Source organism: Stylophora pistillata, chromosome 6, assembly GCF_964205215.1.
Source record: "Stylophora pistillata chromosome 6, jaStyPist1.2, whole genome shotgun sequence".
NCBI classification, from domain to species: Eukaryota; Metazoa; Cnidaria; class Anthozoa; order Scleractinia; family Pocilloporidae; genus Stylophora; species Stylophora pistillata.
This window is the reverse complement of record NC_142524.1, coordinates 19,293,033-19,306,980: the sequence shown is the minus strand read 5'-3', so window position 1 is coordinate 19,306,980 and position 13,948 is coordinate 19,293,033. Positions and strand designations below refer to the sequence as shown.

Genomic DNA, 13,948 nt, shown 5'->3' with positions numbered 1-13,948 from the left:
TTCAACTGTTAATTAGTTTAAAATACTTCATTCTCATCATTTCCCTTTGTTGTATATCAAGTCAAAGCTTTCAAAATTTAGCATTGTCTGAACCACTACCAATCAATTAAGGGAATGGTATGAAGACAGTTCTGGAGGAATTTGTTCTCATTGAAAACCACTATTACCAAATTGTAACAAGTATGCCAGATTTTTTTCAAAGAAAGAGAGTGGTATTTTACTCACTGCTGTCGGAGAGATAACTTGCTGTAATTTCTCAAATGCTTGGTTTAGAGCGTATGGATCTGCGTTTCTGTTTTCAGTTATGTATTGTAAATATACATGATAATAGTAACAACGATAATACTTTAATATTTCTCACAAAATTGATCGTATTTTAGGTTGTAGGACTAGAGTGGTCACAGTTTTGCTTAAGCTTGCTTTGTTATCAATAAAGTTCATCAACCTCGAAACAGCGAAGGTTGAGAGGAATTAGTAAGGAAGAAGAAAAATATTTATGATGCTACTTGTTGTAGCTGTTGTAAGGAACGTGCAGGATTACCAAGGTACAGCCACAAACCATAGCCAGGTCAAATAGTCTTCCTTTTCATACATACAAGTGGACATCTACACGAAGGAATGTTGTAGTACATCAGAACTCGATTAGTGATATTTCTCAAAATCAAAGGCAAAATTGATAGAGACTGCAATCAACTTTCATGGGAAGGGTGGATGTAATGCAGCAATCCTTCCGGCGTCAGTTACTTTTGAAGAAATCAACAACACCATCACAACTAAAAACTTTTTGCAGCGGCATGCATTTGAAGACTAGTGTCGGCAGAATATATCAATTGTCTCCGGACAAACAGAACGTTGAGAGCTCCTTCTTTGTGTTGCCGATACGTAAGGCAAAAGGCAACAAATGTTGGTGACCTTTTGGCTTTTGTTCAAGTGTAACTGCCGTTTGTCTTGAGCCAAATTTGACCCCTGACAGAGACCTTTCTATGCTGTTTTCTGGGCACCCTCTTGCTATGACGCGTTGTTTGATTTTATGTACCATATTCGTACCAATAGCGGTTCCGTGTGTATGGAGGAAGTTTTGAGATAGAATAAATATATGAAAATCATATATTTTGAACTGCGGTATTTGATACGTATAATGCACGATCCTCGCAGTAGATAGCGCTATTTAAGCAATAGCGAAAATCAGACCTGAAAAAAATCAGGCCTGTACGGAACTCGAACCACTGACCTCTGCGATACTAGTGCAGCGCTCTTACCAATTAAGCTAACAAGCCAACTGAGAGCAGGCCGTTAAGTTGATTCGTAATGAACCCGTGAAAGTGATAAATGAGATAGAATAAATATATGAAAATCATATATTTTGAACTGCGGTATTTGATACGTATGATGCACGATCCTCGCAGTAGATAGCTGCGAGGATCCGTATGATGCACAATCCTCGCAGTAGATACTGCGAGGATCCGTATGATGCACAATCCTTGCAGTAGATACTGCGAGGATCGTGCATCATACGTATCAAATACCGCAGTTCAAAATATATGATTTTCATATATTTATTCTATCTCATTTATCACTTGCACGGGTTCATTACGAATCAACTTAACGGCCTGCTCTCAGTTGGCTTGTTAGCTCAATTGGTAAGAGCGCTGCACTAGTATCGCAGAGGTCAGTGGTTCGAGTCCCGTACAGGCCTGATTTTTTTCAGGTCTGATTTTCGCTATTGCTTAAATAGCGCTATCTACTGCGAGGATCGTGCATCATACGGAGGAAGTTTTCTTCATTGAATTGAAACGAATTTAATCGCTTCGCTCTGACGAGGGCTAACGCACGAAAAGTCAGCTTTGAAACTCTTTACGGCGGCCAATTTACATTATCAACTCAGTTGATGAAACCGGTTTTTTTCGGTGTGTAAGCCAGTCTATTCTAAGTTACTGATACAGAATAGCCTTCCAATCATACGTGCTCATATTTCACCTCTGGGATCGACCTTTTGTACTCTATTCTTCGTCACTTCTTCTAATCGACACGCGGTCAGCGCTACAGTATGTGAGTTAATAGATCCCTAAGGTACAACAACACGCACTAATTTGTATTTTCCTTGCCTTTTTTTTTATTTTTAGATTTTGTGTTTGTTTAGTCTCCATTTCAGTTTTTTATGCCCAATACTGTAACCCCTAAAATATAATCAATTTGCCAAAGGAAAATCGGAAAAATTAAAACGTAAAGAACTCGGTCAATGCCCCAGCCATTTTTACCTCACGCATGATAAATAACGCTTATATACATTACTTTCATTTTGACATAGATACATAAGTTAATTGACCACTCCGCATAAGGCTTTTCAGGGCCATTCTCCCACCCATCCCACCCCAGGGGAAGTTATACACCACACAGTAATCTCGTGCGTGGGAAATTAACGTCTCATACCCCTAACCCTGCAGGAGACGGGGCCTCCGGTTTATTCGTCCTTATCCGAGAAGACTAGAAGATCTATCCATTTCTTGATATTATAGAAAGTTAGCAAATTCTCCTAAGATATTTTAAGACCATGAGTATTGGTCCAGCCTGGGCTCTAACCCTCAACCTCCCGCACAACACAATCCGGCGCTCTAACCAATTGGGCTATATTCTACGCGCCATATTCTCTGAACTTGGCTGCTCAACTCATTCAAAGCGTTATATTAACATCCCAACGTGTGCCTAGCGCCATTTTGCGCTAGGCACACGTAAGCAGTGCGCATCAATTTTCATAATTGTGACTACTCTGTCGAATTCCATAGAAAAACAAGTTGGGATGAAAATATAACGCTTTGAATAAGGAGTTGAGCAGCCAAGTTTAGAGAATATACGCTGCATTGTAATGAAATTTAGCTAAAATCAGCCGAACCGCTTAGCTGTCTGTCTTTTGGTAATATCATTAAGTTTCAACCCTATTTCTAGAAAGTTAGGATAGCTTACTTTGATTTGCCACGTCTTGACAAGCCAGGAGACCCAAACACAGAAACCGAAAAACTATTGAGATCTAAAAGACGAAAAATCGGTTCTTAATTACCGTGCTGCTACTTTGTCTTTTTTCGTTTTAGTATGCAAGCAATGCAGGACAAGGTCAATGGCGCCCTTCTTGATTTCAATAATACGAATGCGTAAATCTCCTTTTTATCATTTGGAGGAGGTTCTAACACGCTCCGAGGCCACGCTTATTAATGAACCTTCCTGCAAGTACAGTCTAGTTGATGTTGGCGCTGTCGAATGAGATGTAATGAATTCAAGGTTTCAAGAGCTCCCGAAGACCGTCGAAGTCTCTATAGCGATATTCCTACAATGTTTTTTTTTTTTTAAGTTAGTGGATAGCTTGTTTAGAGGTATGAAATTTAGACGACGCCGTGCCATGGTCTGTCAACATATACGATTCTTTTGGCTTGAATACGATTCTTTTGGCTTGAACACCTCATGCGAACACGGACCGGCACATTCGTAATTACGAGGGCTAACACTATATCCCCATAGGTGGGAGTGAATTTGAATTCTGTTAGATAGATAATCAAATGTTTTAATACGCGATCATTATTGTAGAGGAAATTTCTCCAATAGTCCCTTTAACAGTTGTAGGCTTGGTGGCCAAGCCTTTGAACAGGAGTGAGGCTAAGGGTGACCTTGTTGTGATAGAGACCTGTATCTAGTTAGCATGATAACAAAGTAATTTGCATTTAAAAACAGCAATATCTCTATCATAACAAGGTCACCCTAAGCCTCACTTCTGTTCAACTGCTTGGCCGCCAAGCCCAGAACTGTAAAAAGGACTATTCTGTGATATCTTTGATTGAAGGTTGCAGTTTTTACAGGTAGTCAAGTACCTCAAAATTAAGAAACATTTCTTCTTTCCCTTAGGAAGACGAGGTGGTCGAACAATAACAATACTTACGATGTAAGGGGTAGGTGCGCGCGATGCAGTTCGCTTGGTCTTTATAAGCGTCAATTCGACTTATTTCTGCTGTAATTGAAGGAACTCCTTTCTTCAATCTGACAGAGACTTCATAAAATCCTTTGTTTGGAAATGTAACTAATTGTATCTGATATAAAGTGTCCTTGGCAAGAGTGTTCTCAGCCTTTTGGCCGAACACCGCTTCGCAGCTGTCACACCTGTCATCTCTGGCGTGCTTTGAGTCTTTAAATCTTTGCATGGCGTCCTTCGGCATCTCCCGGAAAGCGCTTTTGATCTCCTTTAACTCTAAACGCTGGCACAGTTTCAATAATTCATCGGTTTGCGACGTCTTGTTATTTATATAGTTAACCACGGAAGCCGCTATCTCTTTGACCACCTGCTCATCAACTGACGCAGCTTCTAGGTCAAGGCAAGGGCAATAATGATCTGCCACACCTGCACTTGAACATGTACGATTTGCCTTTTCAATTCGGTGAAAAAGGCTCTGGCCCGTGGCAATCCCGCTTGGATACTGGGGGTATGACAGAATATGACGTAACGTTGCATATACATCGAAGGGTGACGAAAGAGCGCGGGAATTGTGAACGAGATTATTGTAGAGGTCTGGGTACTTTTCATGAAACCATTTTGGTAAAGTAATCGACGTAAATGGAAGTCTCTCTTCCAGTTTACCTTGAAGCGTTTTCCGTAAATTTGAGAACCGCGCACCATGGTCTCCGAAAATAATCAGCATAGTGCTATTAAGGAAAGACTCTTCCTCAAACCTTTCCAAAAATGTTTTCAGATCTTCATCTACGTAGCCAATCGTGTTTATGTCTTGATGAGAAATTGCACCGTGCGACGAGAACACAAACTTTGGTCGATTCTTGTATCTGCGAAAGAAGCTCAACAAATATTCAAAAGACACATTATGAGATGCTCTGCTGTTGATACAATGCTTCCTCCAAAATTTTTCCGCCTCCAACCAGAATGGTCGGCTGAAATGGTCTGTAGGAGGATCTCGGAAACCCTTCAAGCGATAATTGAAAGCTGCAGAATGTGGCGTATCTTCTGAAAAACAAGTGGCATAACCTTTATCTGTAAAGTTCTTAAAAACCCACCGCCAGTTATCGACAGTTGTTGATGAACTTATTCTTTTTCGAGCTTCCTGTTGCACTCTCTCCGGTAAACCAGTAAACATCGCAACCAGCTGGGAAGTGGTTCCATCCCCAACGATTGTCCTTCCTGTCGATGAAAAAGAAACCAAATGAGATTTGTCCCACGCTTGAAGTATGTCGGGGAAAGAGCGAATATTAGGAGCTGGCTGCACCTTCTAGCCTACACTTATGGAGCTGCTCCCCATTTCTCGCAGCTCCTGGTAATCTCTGGTCCCGAATAGCATATTTTTGTAGTAATTGTTTATTATTATCATTATTATCATTATTATCGTTATTGCCTTTATTTTATTTTTTTATATATTTAAGATCGAAAATCTATGGTAGATGGGACTTAGGTCATTCAGCAAAGCAATAATTATGCAAAGAAGTAACTTTCCAGTTTAATACATTCCGTATGATGCACGATCCTTCGCAGTAGATAGCGCTATTTATGCAATAGCGAAAATCAGACCTGAAAAAAATCAGGCCTGTGCGGGATTCGAACCACTGACCTCTGCGATACTAGTGCAGCGCCCTACCAATTGAGCTAACAAGCCAACTGGGAGCAGGCCGTTAAGTTGATTCGTAATAAAGCCGTGATGATAAATCAGATGCAATGAATATATGAAGTTCATATATTTTGAACTGCGGTATTAAATACGTAGGATGCACGATCCTTCGCAGTAGATAGCGCTATTTATGCAATAGCGAAAATCAGACCTGAAAAAAAATCAGGCCTGATTTTTTTCAGGTCTGATTTTCGCTATTGCATAAATAGCGCTATCTACTGCGAAGGATCGTGCATCATACGTATTTAATACCGCAGTTCAAAATATATGAACTTCATATATTCATTGCATTTAATACATTCCTGCACTGCGATATCTATCAAGCACTTGGATTGAGCATTTACAATCATATTTCTGTTAATGCAATAGGCGGTACCTGATCAATTCGCCACCACAGCTTACTCGCCACCTCTTGAAGTCAATTCGCCACGGTTGGCGAATTGACTTTTTGGTACCATGTAGCCTTTCGTGTGAAACTTACGTCAAATGATAGCTAAGATGTAGTAGTACATCGCGAAAAAGGAAAGGGACTCAGAAGTTAGATGTAGTGTCTCAACAATGGAACGTTAAACGAAAGAAAACATGATGAGATCACGAAGATTAGTTTGCGAACAGCGAAACCAGAGTGTTATTCGCCGAGTGATTTTCGCCAAGTGATTTCCGCCGATATGAGTGAAATCGTATGAAACTTTCATCATAAAAATTTTAAGAAGTCGAAGTAGATTGTGAAATTAAAAGCGCGTACAAATATAGCGAAGTTTACTTGAAAAGACTTTGGCGATTTTTCTTCATTCGTAGAAATTTTCAGTGTTTCGGCTATTTAAGCTTTACATACGACACGGAAATCACTTATTAAAAATAACTCGGTGAATAACACTCTGGTTTCGCTGTTCGCAAACTGTTCATAATCTTCGTGACATCAACATGTTTTATTTCGTTGAACGTTCCATCACTGAGACGCTACACTAACTTCCCTTTCCCTTTTCGCAATGCACTCTTAGCTTTCATTTGATGTAAGTTTCACACGAGAAGGTACACGTTACCAAAATGTCAATTCGCGACTGGTGGCGAATTGACTTCGAGTGGTGGCGAGGTTTTGGTGACGAGTTTGCTATGGTGGCGAATTGACCGTATACCCACTAGGCACTAGCCAGAACTTTGTTCTTTGAGCTTCGACAAAAGCCCCCGAGCCAAACTGGTCACTATTGCTTCACATCTACTGAGAAAATATTGGCGCAACGCAATAGACTTTTCTTAGATTTGGATTTTAAAATCACCTTGCATCAAAATGGAGTTTAATTTCTTAGTCAAGTGTTCCCAGCTGTTTGGCAATTTTCGTCGAAAATTGGCAGTCGAGGTGGAATCAAACATAATCATTGCAACACTTAATGGGAGACCACTAGGCTGCCGCTTCCGCTCGAGAACTTCCTTTTTAGGAAACACGTGCATGTGTACGTCACTTTTCGTCTCTCCCGAAGACAAGACGACATCGACTCGGATAAAATCGTGATCAACTGCTGCACTTCCATTAAAAACACCTGCAACATAAGGAAAAACATTCTTTCAAAGATGCTTTAGTGACTTGTTAAATTATAGAGTGACAGTGCTGCCAATTGTTATTGTGAGTCAGACTTACTCAAACATGTCTATCTATACGAGTTTTCGTATTTCAAGAATTTATTTGAGATCGTCTTAGATCAGTTATACTGTGAGTGTTAACTGACGTCCAATGTCGTTTTTATACCTATTTTATCCTAATAATAATGATAATAACAATAATAATAGTATAGTCATTTCTACAGCGCTTTATACAAAAGTTCCAAAGCACTTAGCAATACAGGGAAAGAATAAAATTGAGAAAACTAATGCTCACCTATGATGAAAAGTGTCGTTTAAAGAGATAATAATGTTTTAGAGACGACTTAAATGAACTGACACTACAGCTACGTTAAATATTAGTTAGGAGACTGCTCCATAACTTGGGTGCACTTTCAGAAAAGGTGCGGTCTCCATAACATTTCAAGTTTGATGGAGGAACTTGTAGATTAAAGTTAGTTGATGAGCTCAATCGCCCACTGGGGGCAAAGTTGTTAAGCAGATCATGACACGGTGTAACTGCTCCCATCAAAGCTGATTGTTCCCGCTTCCGTAAGAGGCTGCGAAATATTTCCTGGATAGATTGACGCTTCCGTGATTAGTAGTGTCTAGATAGAAAATTATATTTAACGTTTCAGTTCAGGATAAGACCCCGTGTATCAAGATCATTTTTTGGAGTAGAAAACGAGTTTAGACCATAATTCTCGATAAAGTGGTCAAGATCTACGAATATTAGCAAGCAACAACTTATTTTGTGATTCTGTCACGTAGTTGTAATTCAAAGCGAAACTTATCGCTAGTTTTTACCTTTGTTTAGCCCGGTCTTTTAATTGCCACGTGCTCGCTTTCAAATTGAGATTATTCTTTAAGCTTTGATCGCACATTATTTCGGTAATTTCCTGATCGAGCGCTTCGATGTAAGAACGTCCCGTGGGATAGGAAAAGGGATAAATAAATAAAGATCCTCTATTGATTTGGTGTCCATCGCATGAGCATGTATCAACTCGGTAATCGAGATTCAATTTTAGCTTGAAAAGAAACTGTAACATAAGAAGCAAAGTTGTGTAGATCCCTTAAAAGTGATTAGAGCAAGTCAAAATCAATACGATGTTCAACTGGGAGCCAATGAAGCTCTTTAAGTAATGGTGCAATATAATCAAATTTGCGACCACCTTTTAATTAGGCGTCAAGCTGTGTCTAGTTTGTGAGTAAGGGCCTGATTACATGAGCCGGGCTGGCCCGGTTAGCCGGGCTGATTTCTTTTGTTTTGGCGTTCACCAAAGCGTGAAAACAAAAGAAATCAGCCCGGCTAACCGGGCCAGCTCGGCTCATGTAATCAGGCCCTAAGGCAGCGAGGAAAACCAAACAGTACAGGCGTGAACTAATATCTTGGCAGTTCGGTAGATACAGTATGAGTGAAAAACAGGACTTGCGGTTATCAGTGATGTGGTGCTGAAAGTTCAGCGTGTTGTCAGACGTGACCCTGTCCCATAAATGAACGAAAACTGAGATCACTCTTGGTGGCATGTTGTCCCCTCGTTTTCAGTATTCCTGCGTTTTGGGTATCCCCGCGCCGAAACGCAAGCGTTTTCGGTATTTCCTTTAGGGATATCCAAACGCGTAAACTGAGCTGAACAAAGGACTGCGGCTAGTGACAAGGCGCTCAATGTTGACTCGTCGTGGACTAAAAAATGCTGCAATTAAATAACACCAGATATCACCGTGAGGAATTAGATAAGGGCCATCGCTGTGATGTCTCGAACGATACAAGAATGACGATTTTTTTTTTTTTTGGCAATTTATCGAGGAGTTTGTGTACTGAGGATCTCAAGCAAGTACGATAGAACACCATATCAATAAGGACGTGGATATTCTAGCCAGTCCAAGACGTAGGAAGACAAGAACTGACCTCCTGAATTCGGTATCTGCGGTCCTAATGTACAGTTGTATTTAAGAAATAAAGAAAAGTGTCAATAACAACTAGGAAAATTTTGCAGTAGGTGTTGGATTCATTAGAGTTACTAAAACATTAAGTGTTGGGATTTCAAGTACAATAAGGCAACACCGGGAGAGTTTCTCATGTCATTAGGGATTTGACTATTCCTATTTCTTTCAGGCTAATACCTGGCAAGCACAAATTCCATTTCTGCTGCTTAAATCATGATCGTTTCGGTATGATCAGGAAATTATGCGAAAAATTGTAAAGGCAATCTAAGTAATTATCCCTTCTTCTGTTGCGGGAGAAGCCTATAATTTCTAACTCTTGGATTATGGCTGGAATTATTATTTTTATTTCTGTCATCTATTTACTAAACTTTTGGGGTGCTTCCAAATAAAAATTTGTTCAGAAATTAGAAACACTGCACAAACTGACTAAAGCTGACAAAGAGACCGTGGTAGCCTCCATGGGAAGTACCGTGATCTACTCCAGCTAGAAAAGCTTGCAGTTAAAGGGAATTACCAGAAAACTGCATATTAGATGTTATGGTTATGCACACCAGCTTTCATGATGTTCATAAATTGAATAAAGACATGTATAATTACATCACTTTACAGCACCTTTTACTGACAGTATAGTCTGGATTGAAGAATCTTAAGCAAAGCAAACAAATATTTAATGACCAAGACATTGTTTAACATTGAGTTACGCTCTGCAATGGCACTAATTTGTTATTGCTTTGCACGAGGTATACACTTGTTATCATGCTTGTGGTAATAACTGTCAAAAAACGCATGACTCAGTCATTCTCATTACAGGTTACTTAAAAAAGTCAACCCATAAAAAATATAACAAGTAGAAACAACGAGTGTGTCTGTCTCTGTGTTGCACGTATATCATGATGTACCTCTAGTCATGTCAGAACAACATTTCAGTTTGGGACCCTTTAGAATATTACAAAACAGTGTGCAAACTCTCATAACTTCAAAACACACATTTGAAGCCACTTAAATTTTGACTTTGTGATAACATAAAAAAGAACCGAGGTAAATACTCGAACATTAAGCGTCGTTGGAAATGTACAATACTTTCCTAGGTCTCTGGTTGTATTTTCAAGAGATGATCGTCGCTGTGGTCATTTAAATCGTGTATGTTTGCCATACCAGTACTGTTTCTTGTTTATTTAAAAGTGGGTCCCAAAAGTGTACATGCGTTTTTTTCTTCTCCAATTGACAAGTGTCACATCGTGACATGTGCGTAAATAAAAATGTTTCGGTGAAGCCTTCTTTAATTAAATAACCTCTGTCCCCTTTATCATCTGAATAAAGGCTGATAGTTTCGAAAGAAACTGTTTGGGGCTGCGTCGGTGGGAGTAACGAAATAATTTGGATATATCAACAAAGTTGAAATGGTAAATTAGCCACCGTAATGATTACAAAAGCTGACGTTTCGAGCGTTAGCCCTTTGTCGGAGTGAATAGAGGAATTGTGGGTTGTGTGTGCTTTTAAAGGCAGAAAATGGAGCTACGTTATTGGTGGGAGCATGGCAACGAGAAAAACATGAATAAATTAGTGGAATAAAAAGCGTTCGTTGATCCCTGTGGGATTTAGACTGCCGGTTTGAAAGATGAGCTTTTGTTCAAGATTTTTACGGCTTTCCGTGCCACCTAAGTGCAAGGAAAGACCTCAGATTGCCGTGTGTTGCTTAGAATGATTAGGTAAATTAAAATGTCTAGCGACTGGTTTCGATGTGTCCTTGTCATTCCTTTCCACGTCTCGAAGGTGTTCTCGGAATCGGTCACCTAGTCTTCTGCCTGTTTCGCCGATGTATATCTTTTTGCAATAAGTGCAAGTCATGCAATAGATTACATTGGCGGAGGTGCACGTGAAGTGATCGGTGATCTTAATGGATCGTTTAGGTCCCGATATTTTATCAGTGTTGTGAATGAAAGGACACGTTTTGCATCGTGCACGAGCGCATTTAAAAGTGCCTGGTTGGTCATTAGTCTGAAAAGAACTTCTGACCAAAAAATTGCCTATGTTTTTGTCGCGTTTGAATGAAATGAGCGGAGGCTGCGAAAAGATAGTGCTTGTCTCTGGATCGTTTTGAAGTAATTTAAAGTTTTTAAGAATGATGGATTTAACTGAGTGGTTGTGAGGGTGAAACGTGAGAGTGAATGGAATGCGGTCGGAATCTTCCTTATGCGACGTTTGTAGTGCTGAATGTCGATCAATAGGTTGAGCGCGGTGGTAACCCGCTTGAACGACGGAAACAGGGTAACCACGTTTATCGAAGAACTGGCACATCGACTCTGATTTGTGGTGGAAATCAGAGTCATCACTACATAAACGACGAAGTCTTAGAAACTGAGAAAAAGGAATGGAATTCTTAACGTGAGATGGATGTGAAGACGAATATAACAAGTAATTATGCGAGTCTGTAGGTTTGTAATACACACTAGTGCATAAACCGTTACCTTCAATTGAAACTTTGACGTCTAAAAAGGATAAAGAATTGTCAGAAATTTCCCAAGTATATTTCAGAGCCGGGTGAAAAGAATTGACTGCGGTTATGAATTTAGTGAGCTCCTCTCTGGTAGAGGAGGTAGCGCCGATACAGTCGTCGATGTAGCGACCGTAGAGTTCAGGTTTGGACCCTTTGTATTGGCTGAAAAATTGATGTTCGACAAAACCTACAAAGAGATTGGCATAGCTAGGTCCCATTTTGGTGCCTATGGCTACACCATTGGTTTGTTTGAAGAAGTTGTTTCCGAATGAAAAACAATTGAGTGTGAGCACTAGTTCGGCTAAGCGTAGCAGTGTTTCAGATTTAGGTTCCTTAGGTTCCCCTTTATCATCTACTCGCGAAAAACATCGTTCAGTTTATGGAGGATCTTCTCGTAATCAAACTCATACTTGTAGCCCTAAATCATTTGGGTTTTTTTGGCAAGCATTTCGTTAAGTATTAGAAACATACGTTAATTATATATGCATTTTATTCACCAGCCTAGGTAGATCCGTATTGGGAAAAACTTTTCCCTCTGTCTTTAGTACCGACCTCGGCCTACGGCCTCGAGCGGTATCCAAGCGGTATCGCGCGTAGTGAATAAAATACGTATACAATTAACGTTTGTTTCTTTTATTAAGGTTCACTGAGATGTGAAATATGTAAATTTTTCTGATGACACGAAGCGTTTTACAGACATGAGATCCGAGAAACCTAAAATGTATCTTCAAAAAGCATACGATGCGAAGGAACAAACGCACGCTGCAAATTTCAGCAAGAAATTTTAGGCTCTAACGCTTAAATGAGACTTAGCTGTATTGCTGGCCGTAGATATCATTCTCTAAGACATCTCTTAACATTCCCTCAGCGGTAAATAAATTCCCTGTATGATAATTTTACAAGCACAACAAATTGATTTCAGAAGAAAATGAGCATATTTGAATCTTTCCTCCCTCATACTCTTAGCGTTTTTATCTGATCATAGCTTGCTAGAGGATAAGTTTCCCTTCGTGGTTTCTGGCATAAACATGTGTCAAAATAAGAGCTTAAGACGCGTAGTGATGATGTGTACTTATTAGTGATGATAATGTCTATTTATCATCTTCATAGACCATTTGTTAGTTGTTGAACTAGATTTTGAGGGAAATGATGGAATTTCAAAGGATCTTGAAACTCCGTTACATTAGCATCGTTACCTTCGGCAAATTGCAGGTGCCAAACAGATTGAGGGCACAAACCTCGAGTAGTAGGCAATTGGAAATTTTATTACAAGTTGTGCACGCTAATTTTCGTCGCGCTCTCATAAATTTTGCAATGCATTTACAAATAGCCTTTTATCTGTCTTTTTTTACTTTGGTAAAGTCACGAGAATATGGAAAACGTAATACTTTGCCGATATACCTTCGTCAGGCGAGCGGTTAACAATCGAAGCATCAAGTTTTGAACTGTTTACGGTAGCCAATTTACACTGAATTTCAACTTAGTTGATATAACCAAATTAAATGTACCTTACCTTTCTTTTCGCTTATTTCGTTTTGAATTTGTAAGGGGTCCGACAAAACAACGCCGAAGTCATCTCCAGAAGTTCTGAAAATCTTTCTGTACTGCGCTGAAATGATGCCTTGACCTTGAACTCGAAGGAGATTGTTGTCAAAACTCGAAAAGCTCACTCCTTCGCAACGAAGTTTGCCAACATCTTTCATAAACTGAACCACGCTGGGATGAAATGGATCCAGGACGGGAACTTTGCAAGCAATACTCTTATTGCCATCTTTCTCTTTGGTTAATATGATTTTGGCGTCCTGTACATGTCTTGCACTGCCTTCTTCAACTGTGGCAACGTTATCTGTAGTCGAAAGTTTTCGGAAAACTAAGGCAAAAGATAGTAAACTAAAGATTCCTATTAAGAAAAGAAGTCTAATGCGACTATGTTTTCTGCGGCAAAATCTGTGTAGCCTGATAAACATCTCTAACGACCACGCTGCACTCCCTCTGCACTATGTACTCTAAAAGTTTTCAAACAAAGACGCGCGATTAACATACATTTTCCCGATAGCCTTTGCGAGTCCTAAAATTTAATCTCGTGATTGAATTGTATGTGTGAAATCAATAGAGTGTGTGCGGTCACGTGACTTTGACGTCAGAGAAATTTTATGGCCGCTATGTTGGAGGAGTGAAAATATATAGCACTGTTTTATTCGAAAGCGTAATTTCTCGAGCGATGCTTTTGTTTTGCCTCGTCGTTGGCTGTTCTAAC

General features: G+C 39.7%; 1 protein-coding gene across 2 annotated transcripts; it reads right to left on the bottom strand.

Annotated features, from left to right (window-relative positions):
* Positions 1–2,089: 2,089 nt before the first annotated feature.
* LOC111327494 (uncharacterized) lies at positions 2,090–13,717 on the bottom strand. Of its 2 annotated transcripts, XM_022931701.2 has the most exons (3): positions 13,205–13,717; positions 6,929–7,189; positions 2,090–5,170 (listed from the first exon to the last, which is right to left on the bottom strand). In XM_022931701.2, exons 1-3 carry the CDS (start codon positions 13,656–13,658, stop codon positions 3,888–3,890), a joined length of 1,998 nt encoding a protein of 665 aa, XP_022787436.1. In that variant the 5' UTR covers positions 13,659–13,717; the 3' UTR covers positions 2,090–3,887. The 2 variants fall into 2 exon arrangements, with proteins under 2 accessions (XP_022787436.1, XP_088619702.1); XM_088763576.1 differs by lacking the exon at positions 6,929–7,189.
* Between the last annotated feature and the right edge of the window lie 231 nt (positions 13,718–13,948).

Excerpts from the sequence above, each read along its gene's own strand:
- LOC111327494 (XM_022931701.2), bottom strand. The coding sequence starts at position 13,658 with ATGTTTATCAGGCTACACAGATTTTGCCGCAGAAAACATAGTCGCATT. Across the intron at positions 7,190-13,204 it reads CGAAATAAGCGAAAAGAAAG|GTGTTTTTAATGGAAGTGCA; the intron begins GTAAGGTACATT and ends CTTATGTTGCAG. Across the intron at positions 5,171-6,928 it reads AAACTCCATTTTGATGCAAG|GAAGGACAATCGTTGGGGAT; the intron begins GTGATTTTAAAA and ends TTTCATCGACAG.